Source organism: Dendrobates tinctorius, unplaced genomic scaffold (assembly GCF_039654945.1).
Source record: "Dendrobates tinctorius isolate UK_male_01 unplaced genomic scaffold, ASM3965494v1 ptg000116l, whole genome shotgun sequence".
Taxonomy (NCBI): Eukaryota; Metazoa; Chordata; class Amphibia; order Anura; family Dendrobatidae; genus Dendrobates; species Dendrobates tinctorius.
The window spans coordinates 22,432,174-22,456,863 of record NW_027361784.1 but is presented as its reverse complement, the minus strand read 5'-3'; the positions used below and the strand labels follow the sequence as shown (position 1 = coordinate 22,456,863).

General features: G+C 45.2%; 1 protein-coding gene across 1 annotated transcript; it reads right to left on the bottom strand.

The window, feature by feature from the left end:
• Positions 1–2,166: 2,166 nt before the first annotated feature.
• On the bottom strand, positions 2,167–12,760 carry EXOSC4 (exosome component 4). Its single transcript, XM_073590263.1, has 3 exons — positions 12,496–12,760; positions 11,815–12,021; positions 2,167–2,681 (listed from the first exon to the last, which is right to left on the bottom strand). The coding sequence occupies exons 1-3, from the start codon at positions 12,664–12,666 to the stop codon at positions 2,310–2,312; spliced, it is 750 nt and encodes a 249-aa protein (XP_073446364.1). The 5' UTR covers positions 12,667–12,760; the 3' UTR covers positions 2,167–2,309.
• Between the last annotated feature and the right edge of the window lie 11,930 nt (positions 12,761–24,690).

The window sequence follows — 24,690 nt, the reverse complement described above, 5'->3', positions numbered from 1 at the left end:
CGCACTGCAGGACCGAGAGAAGGCAGAGGTGGTGCAGGTGGACAACTCCCGAAGGCAGAGGTGGTGCAGGTGGACAACTCCCATCATCCGCTCACTATCCCATAGTATTACAGATGCACATAAAGCGCCAGTCACACAGACAAGTGTTCTACACCACAGCTTGCTTGTGACATCCAGGCTATTAGTTCAGGCAGTTGCCCAGCAGTGTAAGTGACCCCACAAGGACAAACACCCCAATATCCCGAACACTACGAGGCCCGGCCGCATCCTGTACAGGAGGAGGATGAGGGGACGGTGGTAGGGTGAGTGGTTGTCTGGGAGTATGAGGGGATGTCGGGAGGGTGAGCGGGTTGAGGGGATGTCGGTCGGGAAAGTGAAAGGATGTCTGGGAGTATGAGGGGATGTCGGGAGGGTGAGCGGGTTGAGGGGATGTCGGTCGGGAAAGTGAAAGAGTGTCTGGGAGTATGAGCGGATGACGGGAGGGTGAGCAGATGTCGGGAAGGTGAGCGGGTTGAGGGGATGTCGGTCGGGTGAGCGGGTTGAGGGGATGTCGGTCGGGAAAGCGAAAGGACGTCTGGGAGTGTGAGGGGATGTCGGGAGGGTGAGCGGGTTGAGGGGATGTTGGTCGGGAGTGAGAGCAGATGATAGGAGTGGTTGTCCATTATTATCCTGCAGTGCTGAGTGCGGCTCTTTTCTCTATATAAAGCCACATAGGAGCCATTGTGCCGAGCACCAGACACAATAAAGGAACATGTCAGCTCAGAATTGGGGAACTGTAGGAAATTTTCCTGCCTCTTCAAATTTAGGTCCTTGAATCATTACAGAGACCCCCAGAGCGGGAGCCGCTCCTTCCCCAATGACCATCGGGCCTAACAGCAGCTGTTCTGGCCGCAGCCCTGGCGATGAAGCACTGACAGTTCTGCTGCTTGTGAGGATTGTTGCACTCGCTTATAACGCAGCTGGGGATTCTCAGAAGATGCCCACAAAAAGCTAAAACACTGGAAATACCTCACCAGACGTAAAGAAAAAAAAAAAAAAAATCTTCTAAACAGGAGACAAGAAATTTTATATAAATAAAAAAGAAAAAAAAAAAAAGTAGTCTTCACTTAAAGAAAAAAGAAGTCCTGTGCACTTACCCTTCTAGTGATTTTTTTCCTTTACTTGAGCTGCTCTATGGAACTTTAAAAAAAAAAAAATGGAAGAAAAAAAAATGAAAACCAGCACAAAAAAAAGTTTAAGATAAATATTTAACACAGAACTTACTTGCCCCCATCTATGGTCTCACATCATCTCATCTCATATGGCAATGATGAGTAGGCCAATCTGGAGAAGGAAATGTGGCCTTTCCGGGCGATGACCCCCGACAGGAGAAGGAAATGTGGCCTTTCCGGGCGATGACCCCCGACAGGAGAAGGAAATGTGGCCTTTCCGGGCGATGACCCCCGACAGGAGAAGGAAATGTGGCCTTTCCAGGTGATCACCACAATAGGAAAGGCGGCGATACCAGACAGTGACCCCTCCCCCAGCCGGAAGAGGGAAAGGTGGTCGAACCAGGCAATAGGAGAGCGAAAGGTGTCCATACCGGGCGATGACCACAATAGGAAAGACCAATGACCCTCCCCCCGAAAGAAGAGGGAAAGGCGACCATACCGGGCAGCGACCCCCCGACGTGAGAGGGAAAGGCGACTGAACCAGGAGACGGCCCCGACAATGGGAGAGGGAAAGGCGGCTGCACTGGGCGATGTCCCAACTTTTCTTTTATCTCCAAATTTGAATGAGTGATTTTTTCGCACATGATACCTTTCTGCCACTTCCTGCATTCTGTACATCACACTTCGATTTCTCGCCATTTCCAAACCTCTGCTACCAGTCAGAGAATGAAAATATTCCCGTTCACATTTCCTCTTACACGTCAGCGTTTTTTACAGGAAGAAATGCTGGTGAACTCAGGTACATCACGGACTGACACACTGTCACTAACCCTCAGCTCTATGGGCAGGAGAAGACCTGGACAGCTTCACAGCCATTGAATGTAAATCAGATCATTTCCATTCACTGACAGCAAGCAGAAAAAAAAAAATACTGCAGAAAAAATAGCTTTCATTATTAACCGAAAATTCCATTTTAAGAAAATTTTCTCTTCAACAAAAAACTTGAGCAATAATATAAAAAAAACCAAAAACTTTTCACATTTATTAAACCAAAACATAGAAGAATCTGTCCCTGGTGTCCTCGGCTCCTTCCCCTCAATCGGTGCGGAGATCCGGCTTTTATGGCTCCTCTCTCCACACACTGATCCAGAGTCTCATCTACGCTGTCCCCCGATCTCCGACCAGTGCCGACACCTCCTGTAAGTGGTCGCGCACCACCTGCTCCAGCACCGCGTACACGTCCTTACACGCCTTGCTGGCCGCATCCATCACTCGCTCCAGGTGATCCTCGTGTAGCCGCGAGTTCATCTCCAGCAGCGCAATCTGCTCAGACTTGGGTAACAGCGCTAAAGACAAGTGGGGTCCCCCCGCCGACTCCTCCACGTAGCTGAGATCCGCCAGCGGCGTGTCCTCAATGAAGCCGGCTGAGCTGGCGCACACATAGTCCCGCATGGGGATGCCGGCGTCGATCACCGCCAGGGTGGCTGCGTTCACACACGTGCAGTAATTGCCACCATCAGCCTGCAGGATCTAAAAGGGGGAAAATATCAAATAATTATACTGTATTACAACTTAAATTTCTGCTACATGGCCCGTCCCCAGTCACAGACGGTTGACAACAGAGAGCAACAGATGACAGCCCGGCACTCCTGACCTGATACAAGAGGAGATTCAGTCTGTTTGGCTGATAATAGAGCACAATAGTAATACAGCAAACAGAGGTAGGAGAAGACTCCGGGCTTTGAACACCGCTCAGATAAGGCTCTGTACACATTAGATTGATGTCCCGGTGATATCGACAGTTTTGGCCAGCGGTCTAATTTGTATGGGGCGCCATCCGACTGATGGCCGGAGAGATGTCAAGTGGAGATGTCGGATTTCTGACTACTGATCACATTCCTCTCCATGAGATAAGTCAGTGCCTTTCTCACAGAGAATACAGGAGAGAACTCCCCTGCCTGGGAGAGGCGGCCGTCGGCAGAGGAAGCGCTCCCCTGCCTGGGAGAGGCGGCCGTAGGCAGAGGAAGCGCTCCCCTGCCTGGGAGAGGCGGCCGTAGGCAGAGGAAGCGCTCCCCTGCCTGGGAGAGGCGGCCGTAGGCAGAGGAAGCGCTGGAGCATGGTTTCAGCAAACAGCCATCTAATGCTTATGGCTTCCATTATAATCAGATCCTTAAAGATCAGTAGCCCCTCCCCCTATATAACCCATTGGTCTAGGGATCCTCCGCGATGGGGTCAGAAAGGGACAGCATTTGGCACTTTCTGCATCACATTTAACCCTTTTTGACCAATTTTTATTTTTGTGCTTTGTTTTTTTCATCCCCTTCTTCCAACAGCCACAAATTTCTCATTTTTCCATCCACATCACCGTACCAGAACGTGTTTTTTTCAGGCCAAGTTGTACTTTTGAATGGCATCATTTATTATACTATATAACATACTGATAAAGAGGGAAAGAATCCAAATGGGGTAAATAAAAACAAAAAGCCCCACCATTGATGTTCATTTTTTGTTCTTATATCGCTCACATCATCTGCATTATATTTTAATGGTACAACTCCACATCTCTGCCTGCTGTCTCATCTGCTGCACATCACCTGCAATATATTTTAATGAACTCTGCTTACTGAATATTTAATCTGTTCCATTGTACTCAGTACTCACTGCTGTATATCCATGGTTGGGGAGTCAGTGTAGATATTATCTTGGGAAAGGTGTTATAGCATAGAGATGGAGCCAGGACTGCGTCTGATCATCTGTCCACACCAGGATGTGTAGACCAGCTGCTGCTAATTTATCCCAAATCAGCTCCCACAATCCCTCTCTGCTGTCCCTGTAGTGTGGCCTATAACTTTAGAAGCATTCTAAGGGGTGCACGCAGTGTGGGGCGCAGGCATTCCTTTAGCAAAGCATCTAGAAAAAGAAGTTAATCCATGGCAGTTAGTCAAGGCAGAAGACAGGTAACCCACACTTTGCTCTCCCTTTTATCCATGTGCTTTATTTCTATCCTCCTGTGCTCCCTTGCCATCCACATTCACTGCCCCATCCCCCCTCCATCACGACCCATACACCTCAGCCCCTCTATACTTCCCTCTCCCATGTACAGCTGCCATGCACTTCTCACCCCTGAAAAACCTCAGCCCGTCTTGCGCAAACACATTGCAGAAAAAAACTTTTGATAATTCCAATAGCTACTTGCCATTTTTCTTCCTACTCCTACTGATCTCAGGGGACATCTCCCCCAACCCCAGTCCACCATCTCCCAACCTCAACCCCTACACTACCTCACATCAAAACCCTACTAACCTTATTAATATAAGTTGCATTCCCTCATCTCCTTTTAATTGTGCCTCTGGAATCCATGGTCTGTATGTAATAAACTTCCTTGCCTGCACAACTACTTTATGACTAATTCACTGAATCTGTTGGCCCTCACTGAAACCTGGATTCAGGATTCTGACACTGTCTGCTCTGCTGCCATTTCCCATGGTGGCTTACAATTCTCCCATTCCCCGAAACCCATAAACAGACTTGGTGGTGGAGTCGGCATACTCCTGTCCCCACAATGCACCTTCCAGGTCATCCCCTCAGTTCCATCACTCTCATTCTCTTCTTTTGAGGTCTACACCAGTCTCTTCCCTCCCCTTTCCCTCACAGTAGCGGTCATATACCGGCCCCCAGGCTCACCCACCCAATTCATTGACCATTTCTCAGAACTACCAACCCTTATCTTGGGAGACTTCAACACCCCGGTTAACAGCCCCACTTCCACAGCTGCGTCCCAGCTTCTAACCACTTCTCTCGGCCTCTCAACCTCTGAGACACACAAAGACGGTAACACCCTTGACCTGATCTTTGTCCAGCTTTGTTCAATCTCCTACCTAGATAACTCACCGTTTCCCCTCTCTGACCACAACATTCTCTCCTTCACGCTCCCAAATCCTCGCCCACCCCAGCACACTCCTTCCTACCACAAATACAGAAATCTACAAGCCATTAACCCTCAGGACACTTTCAGACTCCCCACACTCATCACTGTCCCCAATCTCCTCTTTTTCCTGTCCTGATCTGGCTGTTCATCACTACAATGACACTCTTAGAAGCACCCTTGACCAAGTAGCTCCCCTCACCCTCAGAACCTCCAAACACAGAGTAAAACAGCCCTGGCTCACATCGCAAACTCGACTTCTCCAGCGATGCTCTAGGAGTGCTGAACGCCGATGGAGAAAATCTCGCACACCATAACACTTCATCCACTTCAAACTTATGTTAGGAACCTATAACGCTGCACTTCACCTCGCCAAACAGACCTACTTCACCACCCTGATCTCCTCACTAGCCAACACTCAAGAAACTTTTTGACACTTTCCACTCCCCGCTCAGGCCAAAAGCACAAGCCTCTATCACAGACATCTGTGCTGATGACCTGGCCTCCCACTTTATAGAGAAAATAGATAACATCCGTCAGGAAATCCGCTCCCAGCCACTAAGTGCTGTGACTCCCTTCCCTACCTGCATTTCCCCTGGCTCACTCTCCACTTTTGATTCCATTAGAGAAGAAGTCTCTCCAGGCTCCATTCTTCTTCTTGTCCGACTACATGCACTACCGACCCCATTCCCTCACATCTCCTCCAGTCTCTCTCTCCAGTCGTCCCAACTCACCAAACTATAATCTTTAATCTCTCCTCGGGCATTTTCCCCTCCTCCTTCAAACACACTAACATTATTAACCCCTTAACCCCCAAGTGTGGTATCCATGTTAATGACCAGGCCAATTTTTACAATTCTGACCACTGTCCCTTTATGAGGTAATTACTCTGGAACGCTTCCATGGATCCCGGTGATTCTGACAATGTTTTCTCGTGACATATTGTACTTCATGAAAAAAAAAAAAAAAAAAAAAAAAAAAAAGGGGAAATTTGGTGAAAACTTTGCCATTTTCCAACTTTGAATTTTCATGCCCTTAAATCACAGAGAAATGTCACAAAATATTTAATAAGTAACATTTCCCACGTTTTCTTTACATCAGCACAATTTTGGAACCAACATTTTTTTCTGTTAGAAAGTTATAAGGGTTAAAAGTTGACTAGTGATTTCTCATTTTTACAACACCATTTTTTTTTTTTCAGGGACCACATCACATTTGAAGCCACTTTGAGGAGTCTATATGATAGAAAATACCCAAAAGTGACACCATACTAAAAACTGCACCCCTGAAGGTGCTCAAAACCACATTCAAGACGTTTATTAACTCTTCAGGTGCTTCACAGTAATATTTTGAATGTTTAAAAAAAAATGAACATTTACCTTTTTTCACAAAAAAAATGACTTGAGGTCCATTTTTTCTATTTTACCAAAGGTAACATGAGAAATTGGACCCCAAAAGTTATTGTGCAATTTGTCCTGAGTACGCTGATACCTGATATGTGGGGGGGAACCACTGTTTCGGCGCATGGCAGAGCTCAGAAGGGAAGGAGCGCTGTTTGACTTTTTCAACGCAGAATTGGCTGGACGCCATGTCATGTTTGGAGAGCCTCCGATGTGCCTAAACAGTGGAAACCCCCCCACAAGTGACCCAATTTTGGAAACTAAAACCCCCAAGGAACTTATCTTGATGTGTGGTGAGAACTTTGAACCCCCAAGGGCTTCACAGAAGTTAATAACGCCCGGGCGTGAAAATAAAAAAAAATCATATTTTTCCACAAACATGATTTTTAGTCCCCAATTTTTTATTTTCCCAAGGGTAACAAGAGAAATTGGACCCCAAAATTTGTTGTGCAATTTGTCCTGAGTATGCTGATACCCCATACCAGAGCTTGAAAGGGAAGGAGCGCCGTTTGTCTTTTTCAAAGCAGAATTGGATGGAATTGAGATCAGACATCATGTCACGTTTGGAGAGCCCCTGATGTGGATGAACAGTGGAAACCCCCCAATTCTAACTCCAACCGTAACCAACACACCCCTAGCCCTAACCCTATCGGGAAAATGGAAATACATTTTTTTTTATTTTTCCCTAACTAAGGGGGTGATAAAGGGGGGGGTCTGATTTACTATTTATAGCGCTTATTTTTTTTATTTGGCAGCTGTCACACGCTAAAAGACGCTTTTTATTGCAAAAAATAGTTTTTGCATCATCACATTTTGAGAGCTATAATTTTTCCATATTTTGACCCACAGAGTCAGACTGTGTGCACACGTTGCGGATTCTGCTGCGGATCTGCAGCAGTTTCTGCTGCGGTGTACAGTACCATTAAAAGCTATGTAAAATGAAAAACACAGTGCACACGTTGCGGAATTTTCCGCAGTTTTAAATCCGCAGCATGTCAATTGTTTGTGTGGATTCCACAGCGGTTTGGCACCTGCTCCATGACAGGTGTCAAACCGCAGGAGAAAACCACAGGCTAATCCGCAGATAAACCGCAGGTCTTTTGACCTGCGGATTTATACAAATCCGCGTGGAAAATTCCGCAGAAGAATCCGCAATGTGTACACACAGCCTCATGTGAGGTCTTATTTTTTCAGGAACGAGCTGAATTTTATTGGTACCATTTTTGGGCACATGACTTTATCATCGCTTTTTATTCTGATTTTTGGGACGCAGATTGAACAAAAAACAGCAATTCATGAATTTCCTTTGGGGGGGGGGGGGGTTACACCGTTCCGCATGTGATAAAAATGATAAAGTGGTTTTAGTCTTCGGGTCAGTACGATTACAGCAACACCTCATTTATATCATTTACTAAATGTTTTGGAGCTTTTATATATTTTTATATAATAAAAACAATTTTATATAAAAAATAATTATTTTTACATTACTTTATTCTGCGAGCTATAACTTTTTTATTTTTTCACTGATGATGCTGTATATGGGCTCTTTTCTTGCGGGACAAGATGACGTGTTCAGCGGTACCATGGTTATTTATATCCGTCTTTTTGATCACGTGTTATTGCACTTTTTGTTTGGCAGAATGATGATAAAGCATTGTTTTTTGCCTTTTTTTTTTTTGAAGGGGGCGGAAGCCGGACTGTGAAGGGTCTAGGAGGGAGGGAGTGGAGAGGTAACGGGTAATGCGGGAGTAGACTAGGCGCTCCAAAAGTTTAGAGATGAAGGTGAGATTGGAGACTGGTCTGTAGTTATTTGTGCAGGATGGGTCGAGAGCGGGTTTCTTTAACCCCTTCCTGACATTTGACATACTATCCCGTCTATGTGCCCTGGGCCCGTATGCCCATGGCCGGGATAGTATGTCATAGTGATCAGTTGCGCTCATGGGGGAGCGCAGCTGATCGCGACCGGGTGTCAGCTGATTATCACAGCTGACTCTCGGCCCTTTGTGCCAGGAGCGGTCACGGCACATTAACCCCCGACACACTGCAATCAAACATGATCGCAGTGTATCGGCGGCATAGGGAAGCATCGCGCAGGGAGGGGGCTCCCTGCGTGCTTCCGAGACCCTCAGAACAATGCGATGTGATCGCGTTGCTCCGAGGGCCTCCTCCCTGTAGGCCCCCGGATCCAAAATGGCCGCGGGGGCCTGCAGGGAGGTGGCTTCTCAGCGCCTGTTGAGAGCAGGCGCTGAGAAGCCTCCTACATTGCCTGACAGATCGCTGAGGGGGGACATTACTATATAAAGTAAAAAAAAAAAAAAAAATTCCCCAATAAATTAATTTATGTAAATAAAAAAAACAAAACAATGAGAGTACACATATTTAGCATCGCCGCATCCATAACGACTCAACCTATGAAACTGTCCCACTAGTTAACCCCTTTAGTGAACCCCTTAAAAAATAAAAAACGAAGCAAAAAATAATGATTATCATACCGCCAAACAAAAAGTGCAATAACGCACGATCAAAAAGATGCATATAAATATCCATGGTACCGCTGAAAACGTCATCTCGTCCCGCAAAAAACGAGCCGCCATACAGCATCATCAGCGAAAAAATAAAGTTATAGCTCGCAGAATAAAGCGATGCAAAAATAATTATTTTTTATATAAAATAGTTTTCATTGCATAAAACCGACAAAACATAAAAAAACGACCTAAATGAGGTATCGCTGTAACCGTACTGACCCGAAGAATAAAACCGCTTTATCAATTTTACCGCAGGCGGAACAGTGTAAACGCACCCCCCAAAAGAAATTCATGAAACGCTGGTTTTTGTTCATTCTGCGTCCCAAAAATTGGAATAAAAAGCGATCAAAAAATGTCACGTGCCCGAAAATGATACCAATAAAAACGTCAACTCGTCCTGCAAAAAATAAGACCTCACATAACTCGGTGGGTCAAAATATGGAAAAATTATAGCTCTCAATATGTGGTGATGCAAAAACTATCTTTACAATAAAAAGCGTCTTTTAGCGTCTGACAGCTGCCAAATATAAAAACCGCTATAAATAGTAAATCAAACCCCCCGTTATCACCCCCTTAGTTAGGGAAAAATAATAAAATTAAAAGAAAATGTATTTCCAATTTCCCATTAGGGTTAGGGCTGAGATTAGGGTTAGGGGTGTGTTGGGGTTAGGGTTGGAGTTATAATTGGGGGTTTCCACTGTTTGGGCACATCAGGGGCTCTCCAAATGCAACATGGCGTCTGATCTCAGTTCCAGCCAATTCTGAATTGAAAAAGTCAAATGGTGCTCCTTCCAAGCTCTGCCATGCGCCCAAATGGTGTTTTACCCTACATGTGGGGGTATCAGCGTACTCAGGACAAATTGCAAAACAACTTTTGGGGTCCAATTTCTCCTGTTACCCTTAGAAAAATAAAAAATTGGGGACAAAAATATAATTTTTGTGGAAAAAAAAATGATTTTTTTATTTTAATGCCCAGGAGTTATAAACTTCTGTGAAGCCCTTGGGGGTTCAAAGTGCTCACCACACATCTAGATAAGTTCCTTAGGGGGTCTAGTTTCCAAAATGGGGTCATTTGTGGGGGGTTTCCTCTGTTTAGGTACATCAGGGGCTCTCCAAATGCACATGACACCCGCAGACCATTCCCTCAAAGTCTGCATTCCAAAACGTCACTACATCCCTTCCGAGCCCTGACATGTGCCCATACAGTAGTTTTCTCCCACATATGGGGTATCAGCGTACTCAGGACAAATTGGACAACAACTTTTGGGATTCAATTTCTCCTGTTACCATTGGGAAAATAAAAAAATTGGTGATTAAAAGATCATGTTTGTGGAAAAAATACAAATTTTTTATTTTCACGCCCGGGCGTTATAAACTTCTGTGAAGCACTGGGGGGGTTCAAAGTGCTCACCACACATCTAGATAAGTTCCTTGGGGGGTGGGTCTAGTTTCCACTGTTTTGGTACATCAGGGGCTTTCCAATCGCGACATGGTGTCCGATCTCAATTCCAGCCAAAAACGTCAAATGGCGTTGCTTCCCTTCCGAGCTCTGCCATGCGCTCAAATAGTGGTTTACCCCCACATGTGGGGTATCAGCGTACTCAGGACAAATTTCACAATAACTTTTAGGGTCCGGTTACCCTTGGGAAAATAAAAATTGGGGGTGAAGAGATCATTTTTGTGGAAAAAATATGATTTTTTTTAATTGTACCGCTGTACGTTATAAACTTCTGTGAAGCCCTTGTGGGTTCAAAGTTCTCACCACATATCTAGATAAGTTCCTTGGGGGGGTCTAGTTTCCAAAATGGGGTCACTTGTGGGGGGTTTCCACTGTTTAGGTACATCAGGGACTCTCCAAATGTGACATGGCGTCCGATCTGAATTCCAGCCAATTTTGCATTGAAAAAGTCAAACGGCGCTCCTTCCCTTCTGAGGTCTGCCATGCGCCGAAACAGTGGTTCCCCCCCACATATCAGGTATCAGCGTACTCAGGACAAATTGCACAATAACTTTTGCAGTCCAATTTCTCCTGTTATCCTTGGTAAAATAAAAAAAAAAATTGAACCTGAAGTATTTTCTTTGTGAAAAAAAGTTAAATGTTCATTTTTTTTTTTTTTAAATATTCCAAAAATTCCTGTGATGCACCTAAAGGGTTAATAAACTTCTTGAATGTGGTTTTGAGCACCTTAAGGGGCGCAGTTTTTAGAATGGTGTCACTTTTGGGTATTTTCTATCATATAGACCCCTCAAAGTGGCTTCAAATGTGATGTGGTCCGTAAAAATAAAATGGTGTTGCAAAAATGAGAAATCGCTGGTCAACTTTTAACCCTTATAACTTCCTAACAAAAAAAAATTTTGGCTCCAAAATTGTGCTGATGTAAAGTAAACATGTGGGAAATGTTACTTATCAAGTTTTTTGTGTGCCGTATCTCTGTGATTTAAGGGCATAAAAATTCAAAGTTGGAAAATTGAGAAACTTTCAAAATTTTCACCAAATTTCAGTTTTTTTTCACAAATAAAAGCAAGTTATTTGAATGAAATTTTACCACTAACATGAAGTACAATATGTCACGAGAAAACAATGTCAGAATCACCGGGATCCATGGAAGCGTTCCAGAGTTATGACCTCATAAAGGGACAGTGGTCAGAATTGTAAAAATTGGCCCGGTCATTAATGTGCAAACCACCCTTGGGGGGTGAAGGGGTTTAGTGCTTTGAACCTGCAGCGCTTTGATGGCTCGCACTGTACACAGCTGGCGGCACAATACAGAAGGACATGGTGCTCCGATACCGCGTGCGTCGCCCCTTCTCACCTGTACGTATATATCAATCTGAGAGCGCGGGTACAGCTGGGTGAGGATGGCGGCCTCAAACGTCTGCTTCAGGTGCAGGGTCATCTCTGTGGACGTACGGTCTCCGTGCGGCCGGCGCTTCCTTTCCCCGGTGCTGAAGGTGGCCATGCTGTACTGGCAGTTCACCACTGCACGGTCATGGAGGGTTTTGGCCCGAGAGCCGCGGATCTAAGAGAAGAAACAGAAAGGACGGAGCCAGTGTCAGCGCTGCACAATGTCAATAAAGCTTCACTGTGGTAAAGTAAAACGTGAAGTAAATTTTCAACACAACTTGGGGAGATTCATCATTTGTTTTCTTTTGGCGTTAATCACGCACGTGGATTTGTGAATAAAAACAATGCGCTTTTTGTTTTTCACCTTTTCTTATGGTTGCAAAATTTGAGTAAAAAAAAAAAAGTCAGGCGACTATAAAATAACTACAATGGTAGGGGAGGTGGGACTGGAGTAAATCTGCACGAAAATTATGAAACGTTATAAAAAGTTGCAATTGATTTATCACATGCAAAAATCTGGAAAAGTAAAAATCAACATGAAAAGGCGCAAATCAAAAACAGGTAAAAAAAAAAAAAAAAAAAAACACCAAAAAAGTAAACAAAGAAAAAAGGTACAAATGCAAAAATGAATCAGTCCAAAGTGCATCACCTCGTGGGGTCCGTACACCACCGCCAGCGCCTTGGTGTTCCCCTGCTCCAGGTACGCAGAGCCGTCAGCTTGTGCGAACACCCCCATCCGGGCCTGGACCTTGCGCAGCTCCCCGGCCTTCCTCCCGTCCACACGGTAGCCCTGATCCGACAACAGCTCCAGACCGGCCATGCTGCTCCCTCTGCTGCAGGAAGCTAAATGAGCAGTGATGATGTCACGGCCATGTGATCAGTCACATGTGTGGGAGGTGAGAGGGTTTCTCCAGGTCCTATGGGAGAAGCTGAAATAAAAAGTGATCAAAAAGTCATATGTATCCAAAAACAGTAAGAAAAGTGAAAGTCTTTACGGAAAATTTGTGTCTTTCAGAAAATGGCGACACAAAAACAAACACATTTTAACATGGCGAAAAATACCCAATTACCCAATATTATTATTATTATTATTATTATTATTATTATTATTATTATTTATTCCATGGCGCTTTACATGTGAGGAGGGGTATACATAATACATACAAGTACAGTAATCTTAAACAAAACAATACAATACTGACGTTCCTGCCTACAAAAAGTTAATTACAGTTTGATAATAGGTTTTTTGGTTCCCAAAAATGATGTCCCTGACAAACACAAATCATCACCCCCGTCACAGTCCTCCCCCACCAAAAAATAAACACAACAGGACCTCATATAGAACATATAGGAATAATACCACGAATATTTCGCTTCTGAGGCACAACGACAACAACAACAAAAAAAAAAATTGGCATAAAACCTAAAACTGGCCTTGACAGGAAGGGGTTAAGTTCTAAATTACATGGACATGTTTCTTCGTCTACTGTTCGGCGTTCTTTGCTTCGTTCTTTTAATTTTTGCCTTTTTTTTTATAGTCTCTTCCACGTCGTCTTTTTGTTTCTTTTGTGGTCAGGGTTTGGGGGGGGGGAGGTTACAGATGTTTTTATTTGATTCAATTGTGATTTTCTTTTTAACAAGTTGCAACGTTTTTGAGCGAATGTTTTCCAGTTTCCCCCAGAAGTGTTTTTATGAATTTTTTTTATTGAATTATGTAAAAAAATTTTAAGCAGAACGTGAAATCTTTCACTCTAAAAAGATGCAAAAAATAAAAACGAAAGAGAAAAATAAAGAGCGGCGCTCCACCTGTTAACCAGTTAAATGCCACTGTTAATCTGTGACAGCAGCATCTACACTGCGCCGGGCAGGGGGACGCGTCATTCCAGGTGTCCATCGAAGTCCCCCCAAGACGTGATCAAGGGGTGGCGATGGGGCGCCATGAAGGTAAAGGGTCCTCTGAAGACCCCATGACGGTCTCCTGTGAACGCCGGCTTCTGTTCATAGGAGACTGTGATATTTGCTATATACAGCAAAACTAATAGCACTGCTGCGAACAGAACAAGGGATCAGGCGATTACAAGTTCCAGTCCCCAAAGGGGACTTATTAAGTGCGGTGAAAAGTTAAAAAAATAAAAAAAAGTTGCAATCTTTCTTTTTTCCCACTTAAAAATAACAATAATAAAAAAACATATTTGTTATTGGTTCATTTGTAAAAGTGCGATCAAAATATAAAATTAATGAACCCGATCGGTAAACGGCGTAATGAGAAAAAAAATAAATAAATCCAGAATTATGTTTTTTTTGGTCGCCGCAACATTGAAATAAAATGCAATAACGGGCGATCAAGGCATTGCATCTACCCCAACATGTTTGGTGTCTGCATGAGCAGCATGGTGGCTCAGTGGTTAGCACTGCAGCCTTGCAATGCTGGGGTTCTGGGTTCAAACCCCACCAAGGACAACATCTGCAAGGAGTTTGTATGTTCTCCCCGTGTTTGTGCGGGTGATCTCCGGTTTCCTCCCACATTCCAAAGACATACGGATATTAGATTGTGAGCCCCAATGGGGACAGTGATGATAATATGTGCAAACTGTAGAATATGTTAGCGCTATATAAAGATTATTTATTTATCAGCTCAGTTTTATCATATAGTGAACATGAGAAATAAAAACAAACAAAAAAAAAAACTATGTCTTGCAATTTTGCCGCATTTAGAATTTTTTTTCCATCACATGATAAAATGAAGATTGTCTTTCACAAGTAGAACTCATCCCGAAAAGACAAGACCTCGTACGGCGACAGGGACGGAAAAAAGAAAAAAAAGTTACGGCCCTGGGAAGAAGGGGAGGAAACGACGAAAACGGAAAAAGCAGAAAATAACTGCGGAGTGAAGGGTTAAAAGCATTCATGGTAAGAAAAACAGGTAGTAAAGTCTCGAACCACCGCGATAAATCCTCCGGGAAGAGACAATACATATAATCAATAATTGTGTGAACCGAAAACTGACGCAATATGACAAAAAAAGAAATAAAAAAATAAAAATAAATAAAACACTTTCCCCCCATTGTAAAACACTTTATTACTTTATTATCCTCCGCAGCCTCATAAGTCTAATGACCATGTGACCGCTGCATGGAAAACTCTGCTCTGCTGCATGGCAAACTCAGCCCTGCTGCATGGCAAACTCTGCTCTGCTGCATGGAAAACTCAGCCCTGCTGCATGGAAAACTCAGCCCTGCTGCATGGCAAACTCAGCCCTGCTGCATGGCAAACTCAGCTCTGCTGCATGGAAAACTCTGCTCTGCTGCATGGCAAACTCTGCTCTGCTGCATGGCAAACTCAGCTCTGCTGCATGGAAAACTCTGCTCTGCTGCATGGAAAACTCTGCTCTGCTGCATGGCAGACTCAGCTCTGCTGCATGGCAGACTCAGCCCTGCTGCATGGCAAACTCTGCTCTGCTGCATGGCAAACTCAGCCCTGCTGCATGGCAAACTCAGCTCTGCTGCATGGAAAACTCTGCTCTGCTGCATGGAAAACTCTGCTCTGCTGCATGGAAAACTCTGCTCTGCTGCATGGCAAACTCAGCCCTGCTGCATGGAAAACTCAGCTCTGCTGCATGGAAAACTCTGCTCTGCTGCATGGGAAACTCAGCAATGCTGCATGGGAAACTCAGCAATGCTGCATGGCAAACTCTGCTCTGCTGCATGGAAAACTCTGCTCTGCTGCATGGAAAACTCTGCTCTGCTGCATGGAAAACTCAGCCCTGCTGCATGGAAAACTCTGCTCTGCTGCATGGGAAACTCAGCAATGCTGCATGGGAAACTCAGCAATGCTGCATGGCAAACTCTGCTCTGCTGCATGGAAAACTCTGCTCTGCTGCATGGCAAACTGCTCTGCTGCATGGGAAACTCTGCTCTGCTGCATGGAAAACTCTGCTCTGCTGCATGGCAAACTCTGCTCTGCTGCATGGGAAACTCTGCTCTGCTGCATGGGAAACTCTGCTCTGCTGCATGGGAAACTCTGCTCTGCTGCATGGCAAACTCAGCTCTGCTGCATGGAAAACTCAGCAATGCTGCATGGCAAACTCAGCTCTGCTGCATGGGAAACTGCTGCATGGAAAACTCTGCTCTGCTGCATGGAAAACTCTGCTCTGCTGCATGGAAAACTCTGCTCTGCTGCATGGAAAACTCAGCAATGCTGCATGGAAAACTCAGCAATGCTGCATGGGAAACTCAGCTCTGCTGCATGGAAAACTCTGCTCTGCTGCATGGAAAACTCAGCACTGCTACAACCGCTCAGTCACTTTATACATGTGCCAAACAGCAAACTCAGGCCTGCGGCGTCTACACACACTGTGACATCCGGCTCCAGCGCTCGCTCACACAACTTTATTTACACAATGTTTCTGCACCCCATCGGGAGCGGGAGAAGGAGCCCTGGCACCAGGAAGAGGAGCGCATGCGTACACTACTCACATGGGCATGACGCCATGGAAGGTCCTGCAGTACATGTTGTAAATATTATCTTCCAATTCGTCCTCCCACCACCAGGTGTCGCTGTATATCTCTCTATGCGACGCTCTGTCCACTGTTGGTATAAGGAGCGATGTGAAGGCTGTGGCACTGGCACCATTTTGATCACACGTGCGGTGCAGGGAGGACTCAGAGGAGGGAAGCTGAGCTGTGAGGGCAGGAAACCTGGCTGTGACGCCATTACACAGAAAAGCCAGGAAAGACTGCACTCCTTGCTTTAACCCTTAATGACCAGGGATGTTTTTGGTTTTGCATTTTCGTTTTTCGCTCCCCTTCTTCCCAGAGCCATAACTTTTTTATTTTTCCGTCTATATGGCCATGTGAGGGCTTATTTTTTGCGGGAGAAGTTGTACTTTTAAGTGACAACATTGGTTTTACCATGTCGTGTACTCGAAAATGGGAAAAAAATTCCAAGTGCAGTGAAATTGCAAAAAAATGTGCAATCCCACACTTGTTTTTTGCTTGGCTTTTTTGTTAGGTTCACTAGATGCTAAATCTGACCTGCCATTATGATTCTCCAGGTCATTACAAGTTCATAGACACCAAACAGGTCTATGTCCCCTTTTATCTAAGTGGTGGAAAAAAAATTCCAAAGTTTGCAAAAAAAAATAAAAATTTGCCCAATTTTCCGAGACCCGTAGCGTCTCCATTTTAAATGATCTGGGGACGGGTGAGGGCTTATTTTTTCTGTGCCGAGTTGTCGTTTTTAATGATACCACTTTTGTGCAGATACGTTCTTTTGATCGCCCGTTATTGCATTTTAATGCAATGTCTTGGCGACCAATAAAACGTAATTCTGGCGTTTTTAATTTTTTTTTCTCGCTACGCCGTTTAGCCATCGGGTTAATGCTTTGTTTTTATTGATTGGGCGATTCTGAACGCGGCGATACCAAATATGTGTATGTGGGAATTTTTTTTACCGTTTTATTTTGATTGGGGCGAAAGGGGGGTGATTTGAACTTTTAGGGTTTTTTTACATTTTTTTTATTTTTAAACTTTTTTCTTTTTTTACACTTTTGGCATGCTTCAATAGCCTCCATAGGAGGCTAGAAGCATGCGCAACCCGATCAGCTCTGCTACATATGGGCGATGAGCAGATCGCCCATATGTAGCAGATTTACTGCTGTGCTTTCAGCGCCGACCACCGGGTGGCGCTGAAAGCCATATGCCTGAAACAACCATATGTTTGTCCAGGCAACAGCGCCGGAGCCCTCATCAAAGCAGGGGAGATGTCTGATGACATACTGTGCACGTCATTGGACATTAAGGGGTTAGTGGGAATATGGTTTAGGGTGTTAGTGATGCCATGAGGTAAAATTACCTCACAAAAGATGGCTCCTGTGAAGAAAGTCAGTGAGAGCAGTGTCTGAAATCTATATACAGACACTTAAGCATGTCAGGAAGTGTGTGTTAGGCGTCAAGTTCCCGCCATTTCATAGGAGGAATCTCAAGCCATGTCTGCAGTCTCCCATTCTTCTGCGGCCGCAGAGGATCCTGCTCAGCAGAGACGTCGGTCCCAGCGTTTTGCCCAGACTACTGCTACGCGTCTGGTTGCTGCGATCAGGAAGGTCCCAGAAGGCTGCGGTTATAAAAGGATCGCACGGACGCGCGCTAGTATAGACCATGTGGAGTGAGTGTTGTATGAATGTCTCTGGTGACTGACTCATGATCCCCTACCCTTGGTACGCATGTGTTGCTCAGCCTTGCCAGGTAATGCCTAGGCTGATAGTGCAGGTAGGAGGCAGAGTCAGGGCCTAGCTTCAGCGCCAAGTAGTGGCTTTGCCTAGACGCCACTGTGTACTTGGTTAGCACTCCACAGTAGCCAGCGTCTATTAGGGGCGTTTGCAGGTGGGTCTAGAGAGGCTCTTACCCCGTGTTCTTGGGGCAGAGGCTTGTGACCGTACGCTAGCGCCGACTTAGCTGTACCCTAACGGTACGGTGACAGTTAACGGTACGGCATCTGTGTTATGCGGTACCGTGGCTCTGTGAAGCAACAGCCAGTCGCTACTACATACTGGGTGGTGTTTAACCCACGTGTGTCCAGTGCGAGACCGCCATCTAGTGTCCAACATTACCGAGCAGCAGTTAACCTCTCTGCACAGTGGACCCCAGGCTGCGAACGCATCTTACACCATCTTTATAATATTTGGTGCGTTCCGCCAGCACTAATAGTCTGTAGTGTTAGTGTAGGACTCCATAATAGCAGAAAAGCAAAGAATCCGAATTTTCCAAGATTTCCTCTAAGAAATATCAAATGTGCAGTTATAAATCAGGAAACAGCGGAGATTAGGGGGGAAAATGCCGCAGAGGACAAAGTAAACAATATCGACATCAAATGACGGCATGAAAGTGACAACATTGAAATAATGAGTAAATGATACAGAGATCGTCCAAGAGCAAAGGAGGCGATGAGAGAAAACACCGGAGCGCAAAAGATAGAAAATAGGCAAAAATCAGCGAATTATGTGTAAATTTCATCATAAAATACTGAAATAAAGCAACAAAAATTTTAAACTAAGTATAAATAAGTTTATAAATGACAAAAATAATGGGGACACGAGAGAACAAGCGGCACTCCATAAAGTATGTGAAAATCACATTCATACTAACATAGTTATTAAGGGTGAAGGAAGACTTTAAGTCCATCTAGTTCAACCCATATCCTATCCTAACATGTTGATCCAGAGGAAGGCAAAACAAAACCATGTGACAATCGGTAAGCTTCACATTGGGGAAAAAAATTCCTTCCCGACTCCACATACGGCAATCAGGCTAGCTCCCTGGATCAACGCAATATTAAGGAAACTAGTGTATATACCCTGTAATATTATACTTTTCAAGAAAGGCACCCAGTCCCTTCTTTAATTTTAGTAGGGAATCACTCATTACAACATCATATGGCAGAGAGTTCCATAGTCTTACTGCTCTTACAGTAAGGAATCCGTGTCTGTGAGTATGCTTAAACCTTCTTTCCTCCAGACGTAGAGGATGCCCCCTTGTCCCCGTCACAGGTCTAAGCATAAGGTTCAGCATAAATACTATCTAATTAAGAAACAGAGGAGTCAGAAAAATGATCTTATAGCGCCGTAATACAAAACATAAACTAAGAAAAACAATGTAATACTGACGGCAGGAAGAGGAGGAAAAAATTCACATTTTTAGTTTCAATAAATTTTTATTTAGAAACTTATTAAACAAAGTACAAGTTATGAACTCCCATGCAAGGGAGTGCAAACTAACAATTTAACATACATTCAATAAGCTTCAAATAATATAAGGGAAGACAGGACATAGACAGGGGTAGGGAAAGGCATAGGATTTAATTACCCGATATCCAATAATCTGTAATGGTATCATTAATAACCAATCCAGGGCGTTTAAAGCGGTTATGCAACCCACTATATAGGATCATATATGAATCCCGTCCCAGGCCGTGACCAACCCATTATTATAGGATCATATATGAATCCCGTCCCAGGCCGTGACCAACCCATTATTATAGGATCATATATGAATCCCGTCCCAGGCCGTGACCAACCCATTATTATAGGATCATATATGAATCCCGTCCCAGGCCGTGACCAACCCATTATTATAGGATCATATATGAATCCCGTCCCAGGCCGTGACCAACCCATTATTATAGGATCATATATGAATCCCGTCCCAGGCCGTGACCAGTGCTCAATTCGCTATGGAGAGAGCGTTAGTGCCTGATCCAGTCGAGTATCTGAGTGAAGCTCCATCCATGGATGCCAAACCCTGAAGAAAGAATCCCACGTGTCGGTTCTAGTTGCTTCTATTCTTTCATATAACATAATGTCGTTCATCTACTCTCACCATAGATATTGACAGTGAGGGCGACTTCCACTTTGCCGCAATGTGGATTTTAGTGGACATACATAAGTAGTTTACTAGCTTCTGAAAGCTTTTTGGAAGCTGGAAAGTCCTGGTTCCCAGTAAAATTGTAGAAGGTTCCTGAACAACCGGTCCACCATACATCTGTCCTATCAGACGCTTCACCTCCTAAAGCCCAGAAACCACCGTACAAGACCACCAAATATGCTTCATGTCACCAGATAATCCGCAGCCCCTAAAACAGTCTCCCGAGAAATTAGGAAAAATGCTATGAATTTTTTGCGCTACATAATAGACTCTGTGCAATAGTTTTAAGGAGGTCTCCACAAGAGAAGTCTGGTGACTACCTTTCTATAGCGTGGTCACAGCTACGATACCATTCATCAATTGACTGTTCAAACCCCAGATCCTCCTCCCATTGTAACATATACTTCAATTTTTTATCATCTTGTGGAGAATTTATAGCATAGTAGATCAATGAGATCGTTCTCCTGCCCAAAGGGTCATTTAGAAATTTGTTTTCAAAACTCGTTGCCCTGAGAGTAGTATCGCTCAGGAGGATCTGCTTTGCAAAGTGGAAGATCTGGTTTAATTGCATTACCTCCCTAACTGGAGGTTCAAATTTTTGAACAAATTCCTGTCTGTCAAGTAAGATATTAAATGGGGAACACAAATGTTTAAGTATACGAATACCTTTCAGCTCAAGACCTGGCGGGAACATGGGGTTTTGTAATATAGCTGTCTGGGGAGAAGGGCTTGATTGTAAGTTATATTTAAACCAGACTTTACTCCTAAGAAGCAACGAGTGGACTGTAAAATGAGCCACTTAACCCCCCCCCCGTGGAAGTCGGTCTGTGGTCCACATTAGGCCTGATAAAGAGAATGGTTTAGAGAGAAATGATTCCAGAATAACGCATCTCGGTCTATTGGGATATGAACACGCACTTATTGATTGAGCAATCTGTGTCGACTTGTAATAAAGTGTAAAATTAGGTAGGGATAAAACCCCCTTCTTTTCTGTGACGGAACATAAGTTTTTGCACAATTCTGGGTTGTTTTCCTAGCCAAAGAAACTTAGACATCATAGAGTGTAAATGAGTGAACGTTCTGGCTGGTACCATAATTGGGAGGGACCTAAATAGATATAAAAAGCGAGTCGGTGAGACCATTTTTAAAGCATGTATTCTGCCGAGCAAGGATAACTTTAAGGAAGCCCATCTATCCATGTCCCTCTGGAAGTTTTGGATCAGTGGAGTGTAATTCCACCTAAACAGAGTTGACCTGTTGGCTGTCAAGTTGATACCCAGATATGTTAGATGTCAGGCTCCTGTTGCTGCACAGCAGGAATCCCAAGCCTTGCATCTGGCAGTCTCCCATTCCTCTTTGGCCACAGAGGAACCTGCTCAGCAGACTTGTTGATCCTGGCACTCTGCTCAAGCCAGCTCTGTGGGTTTGGTTGCTGCTGCCACCTCTGGCCCAGCTATAGCAACGCATGCTGGTCAGCAGCGAGCTACTCCAGGGACTAAGTCTTCCTTTCGGTCCACTGAGCATGCCCGTGGGACGATTTCTCATTGGAGATCGGAGGTCACATGCTCAGGTCCTTCTCCAGCTTGGATTGGAGGTCAGGAAGGTTCCGGAAGGATGCGGCTATAAAAGGTTTGCATGGCCGCTCGGCCTTGCGCTAGTATAGACTGCATTATCAGACTATGAGGAGAGAGTGTCATATGCATGTATGAATGTCTCTGGTGAATGACTCATTAAGAAACCCCTACCCTTGGTACGCATGTGTTGTGCAGCCTAGCCTGTTAAGCATCCAGGCTTAGGTATAGGTAGGACAGAGTCTGAGACAGGCATCAGTGTCCACTGTGCACGTGCTCGACACTCCATAGTCAGCGTCTATAGTGGCACCCGCAGGTGCGACGCCGCGTGCTCAGAAGGTCTAGAGGGACTCTGACCCTGTGTCCTTGGGGCAGAGTTCTGTGACCGCTTTCTGTGCGCTCTGTGGCCAGGCTCTGTGAGCTAAACAGGCACCGGCATTTATGTTCTGCGGTTGCGTGGCTCTGTGAGTTAACAGAGTTCGCTTCTGTTCACACTGGGAGACGTTAACCCACATGTGACCTTTTGTACACCGCTTTATACCTCCGCCATTACTAAGCAGCAGTTTACCACCCCTGCACGGTGGAGCCTGGGCTGCAAACGCACTTTACTATTTTATTATTTGATCCGCTAGCCCTAACATTATACTAGCGCCAGGGTCTGGCTAGTAATGGTGGATGAACAGCGACTGCTGCAGTACATCCGGCAGCTGCAGGGCAGGTTGGCGGCTCTCGAGCGTTCACCCTCAGCTGCGGATGTTACTGCGGTCGCTGTTCAGGCAGCCACAGAGGCTGTCTCCCGTGTGACCACTGCCATCCCTGCCCCAACTTTGTCCCGCCTCCCGCCGCCCGAGAAGTTCTCGGGCGATGGTGCTTCTTGTAGGGTTTTCGTGAGCCAGTGCTCTATACAGCTGGCAGCACGATTTCCCTCCGAGCGGGCTAAGGTGGGATTTATTATTTCCCTCTTGTCGGGCAGGGCTTTGGAGTGGGCCACACCGCTGTGGGAGCGTGGTGATCATGTGGTGCAGAGTGCCTCGCAGTTTTTGTGCACTCTGAAGCAGGTCTTCCTGGGACCGCGAGTCACTGATAAAACCGCTCTCTGGCTGCTGGCATTGTCACGGGACTCGTCCATGGTCAGCCACTTTGCCATCCAGTTCCGGACGCTGGCCTCGGAGATAGAGTGGCCAGATAAGGTCCTCATCCCGGCATTCTGGAGAGGTTTGGCTGACCATGTGAAGGACACTCTGGCCACCCGTGAAATGCTAAATTTAAACGGATCCATCAAAAAACAGATGCAGAGGACAACCATCAGTCAAAATCCGCCACTACTGCAATTCTATGGGGAAAAAAAACGGATCCACAAAAAAAGGGGCGGATCCGTTTTTTTCTAAAACTGGCGGATTTTGACTGACATAAAAAAACGGAAGTGTAAAAAAGGCCTTAGCTGGGAGTTCACAAGCTGGGCTGAGGAAGCAGGAGCCCGCGTGAAGCGCGGCCTAGCGTGAGAACGGGACCCGTCAAGGCCTTCACCTCAGCATTGCAGTCAGACCCTGACAGAGCCAGGAGACTCACTGGAGAGCGGGCGGCATTCTGGAAGCGTCCAGCGGAGGCGACGACGGCCTGGGACCTTTAGAGGATACCCGCGGTGAGCTGCTGAACGCCCTTCCCCCCTTTCCTGACAGCAACGCGAGTGTCACACGCAGCGGCGCCTGCAGCGCCGAACCCGGCTCACTACTTGCTTCGGGGGGGGGGTGCAGTGAGCGAGGAGCGGTACCCAGAGTGAGGGTGAAGGAGGGAGAAGACCGGAGGTGATGGGCTGTCTTACAGGGGTATGGGCAGTTTAAGGCGTGGAGACTGGCATAAATAGGCCGAAGCCACTGACCTAAGTTCACAACTGTGTTGGGGTGAGGAGGAGACGAACTGAGCCTGGGGGAAATAGGGAGGTACAGCCACAAACAGTGCTGTGGACAGACCAGTACCCTGTTAAGAGATAACGATCATCCCCTACACGCACCAATGTCCTGAAGGCCTCAGAAGAACAGGATTAATACAGGGGAGAACCCCAAAGTGTTTAGAATCCCTGTGTGTAGTTGATCTGCTTGAAAGGAGGCTTTCACACTATTCCTATCTTGCTCACCATATGAAAAATTCAAGTATTGAGCCATCTGTAACTACATATTACATAAAGAAGCTCTACAGAGAATCTAAAGAGTACATATCCTCCTTATACATAAAATGATGTAAAAAGATATTCAACACCCATTAGGGGAAGATGTTTATCACAACCACAGAGCATTGAAGTTTGCAAAGATCCCCAAAATAAGCCACAAAATTGAGATCCGGAACCCGGTAATTTATGATATCAACAATTGATAAGATAATGAAGAGGACTGTGGATAGAAAATCCTACACAGATTAATAAATGCTAGTATCTGATCTGTTGGAACTTTAAAAGAAAATACAGCCTGCTGGAGACATCTAGTGGTGAGGAGACGTATTTCAATAAGGATCTCCCTGCAATAAGAGGGTCTAATTCAGGGGTCTCAAACTTGGCAGAGTAAATGGGTCGCACGTAAAAAAAAATTTAAGCTAGTGAGCCGCATTCCTACCAAACTTAATACAGTACAAAATTATTGTTAATTGTTTATTTGAACTACTATAACAATTACTGTACTATAATACTGCTAGGTTTAGGCTGGGTTCACACGTGGCGTTTTTTTCGCGTTTCCGCGGCGGTTTTTACCGTGCGATTTTGCTGTGAAAACACGAAAAATAAGCATCCCATGCATTCCTATGGGATTCCGCAATGCTGTGCTATGAATCACTTCGCGGTAAAAACGCAGCATGCTCATTAGTTTA

What these genes read in the sequence shown, in the direction of transcription:
- EXOSC4 (XM_073590263.1), bottom strand. Translation starts at nt 12,666, where the DNA reads ATGGCCGGTCTGGAGCTGTTGTCGGATCAGGGCTACCGTGTGGACGGG. An exon ending in TGGTGTACGGACCCCACGAG is followed by an intron (nt 12,022 to 12,495) that starts GTGATGCACTTT and finishes TTCTTCTCTTAG; the next exon opens with ATCCGCGGCTCTCGGGCCAA. An exon ending in AGATTGATATATACGTACAG is followed by an intron (nt 2,682 to 11,814) that starts GTGAGAAGGGGC and finishes TCCCCCTTTTAG; the next exon opens with ATCCTGCAGGCTGATGGTGG.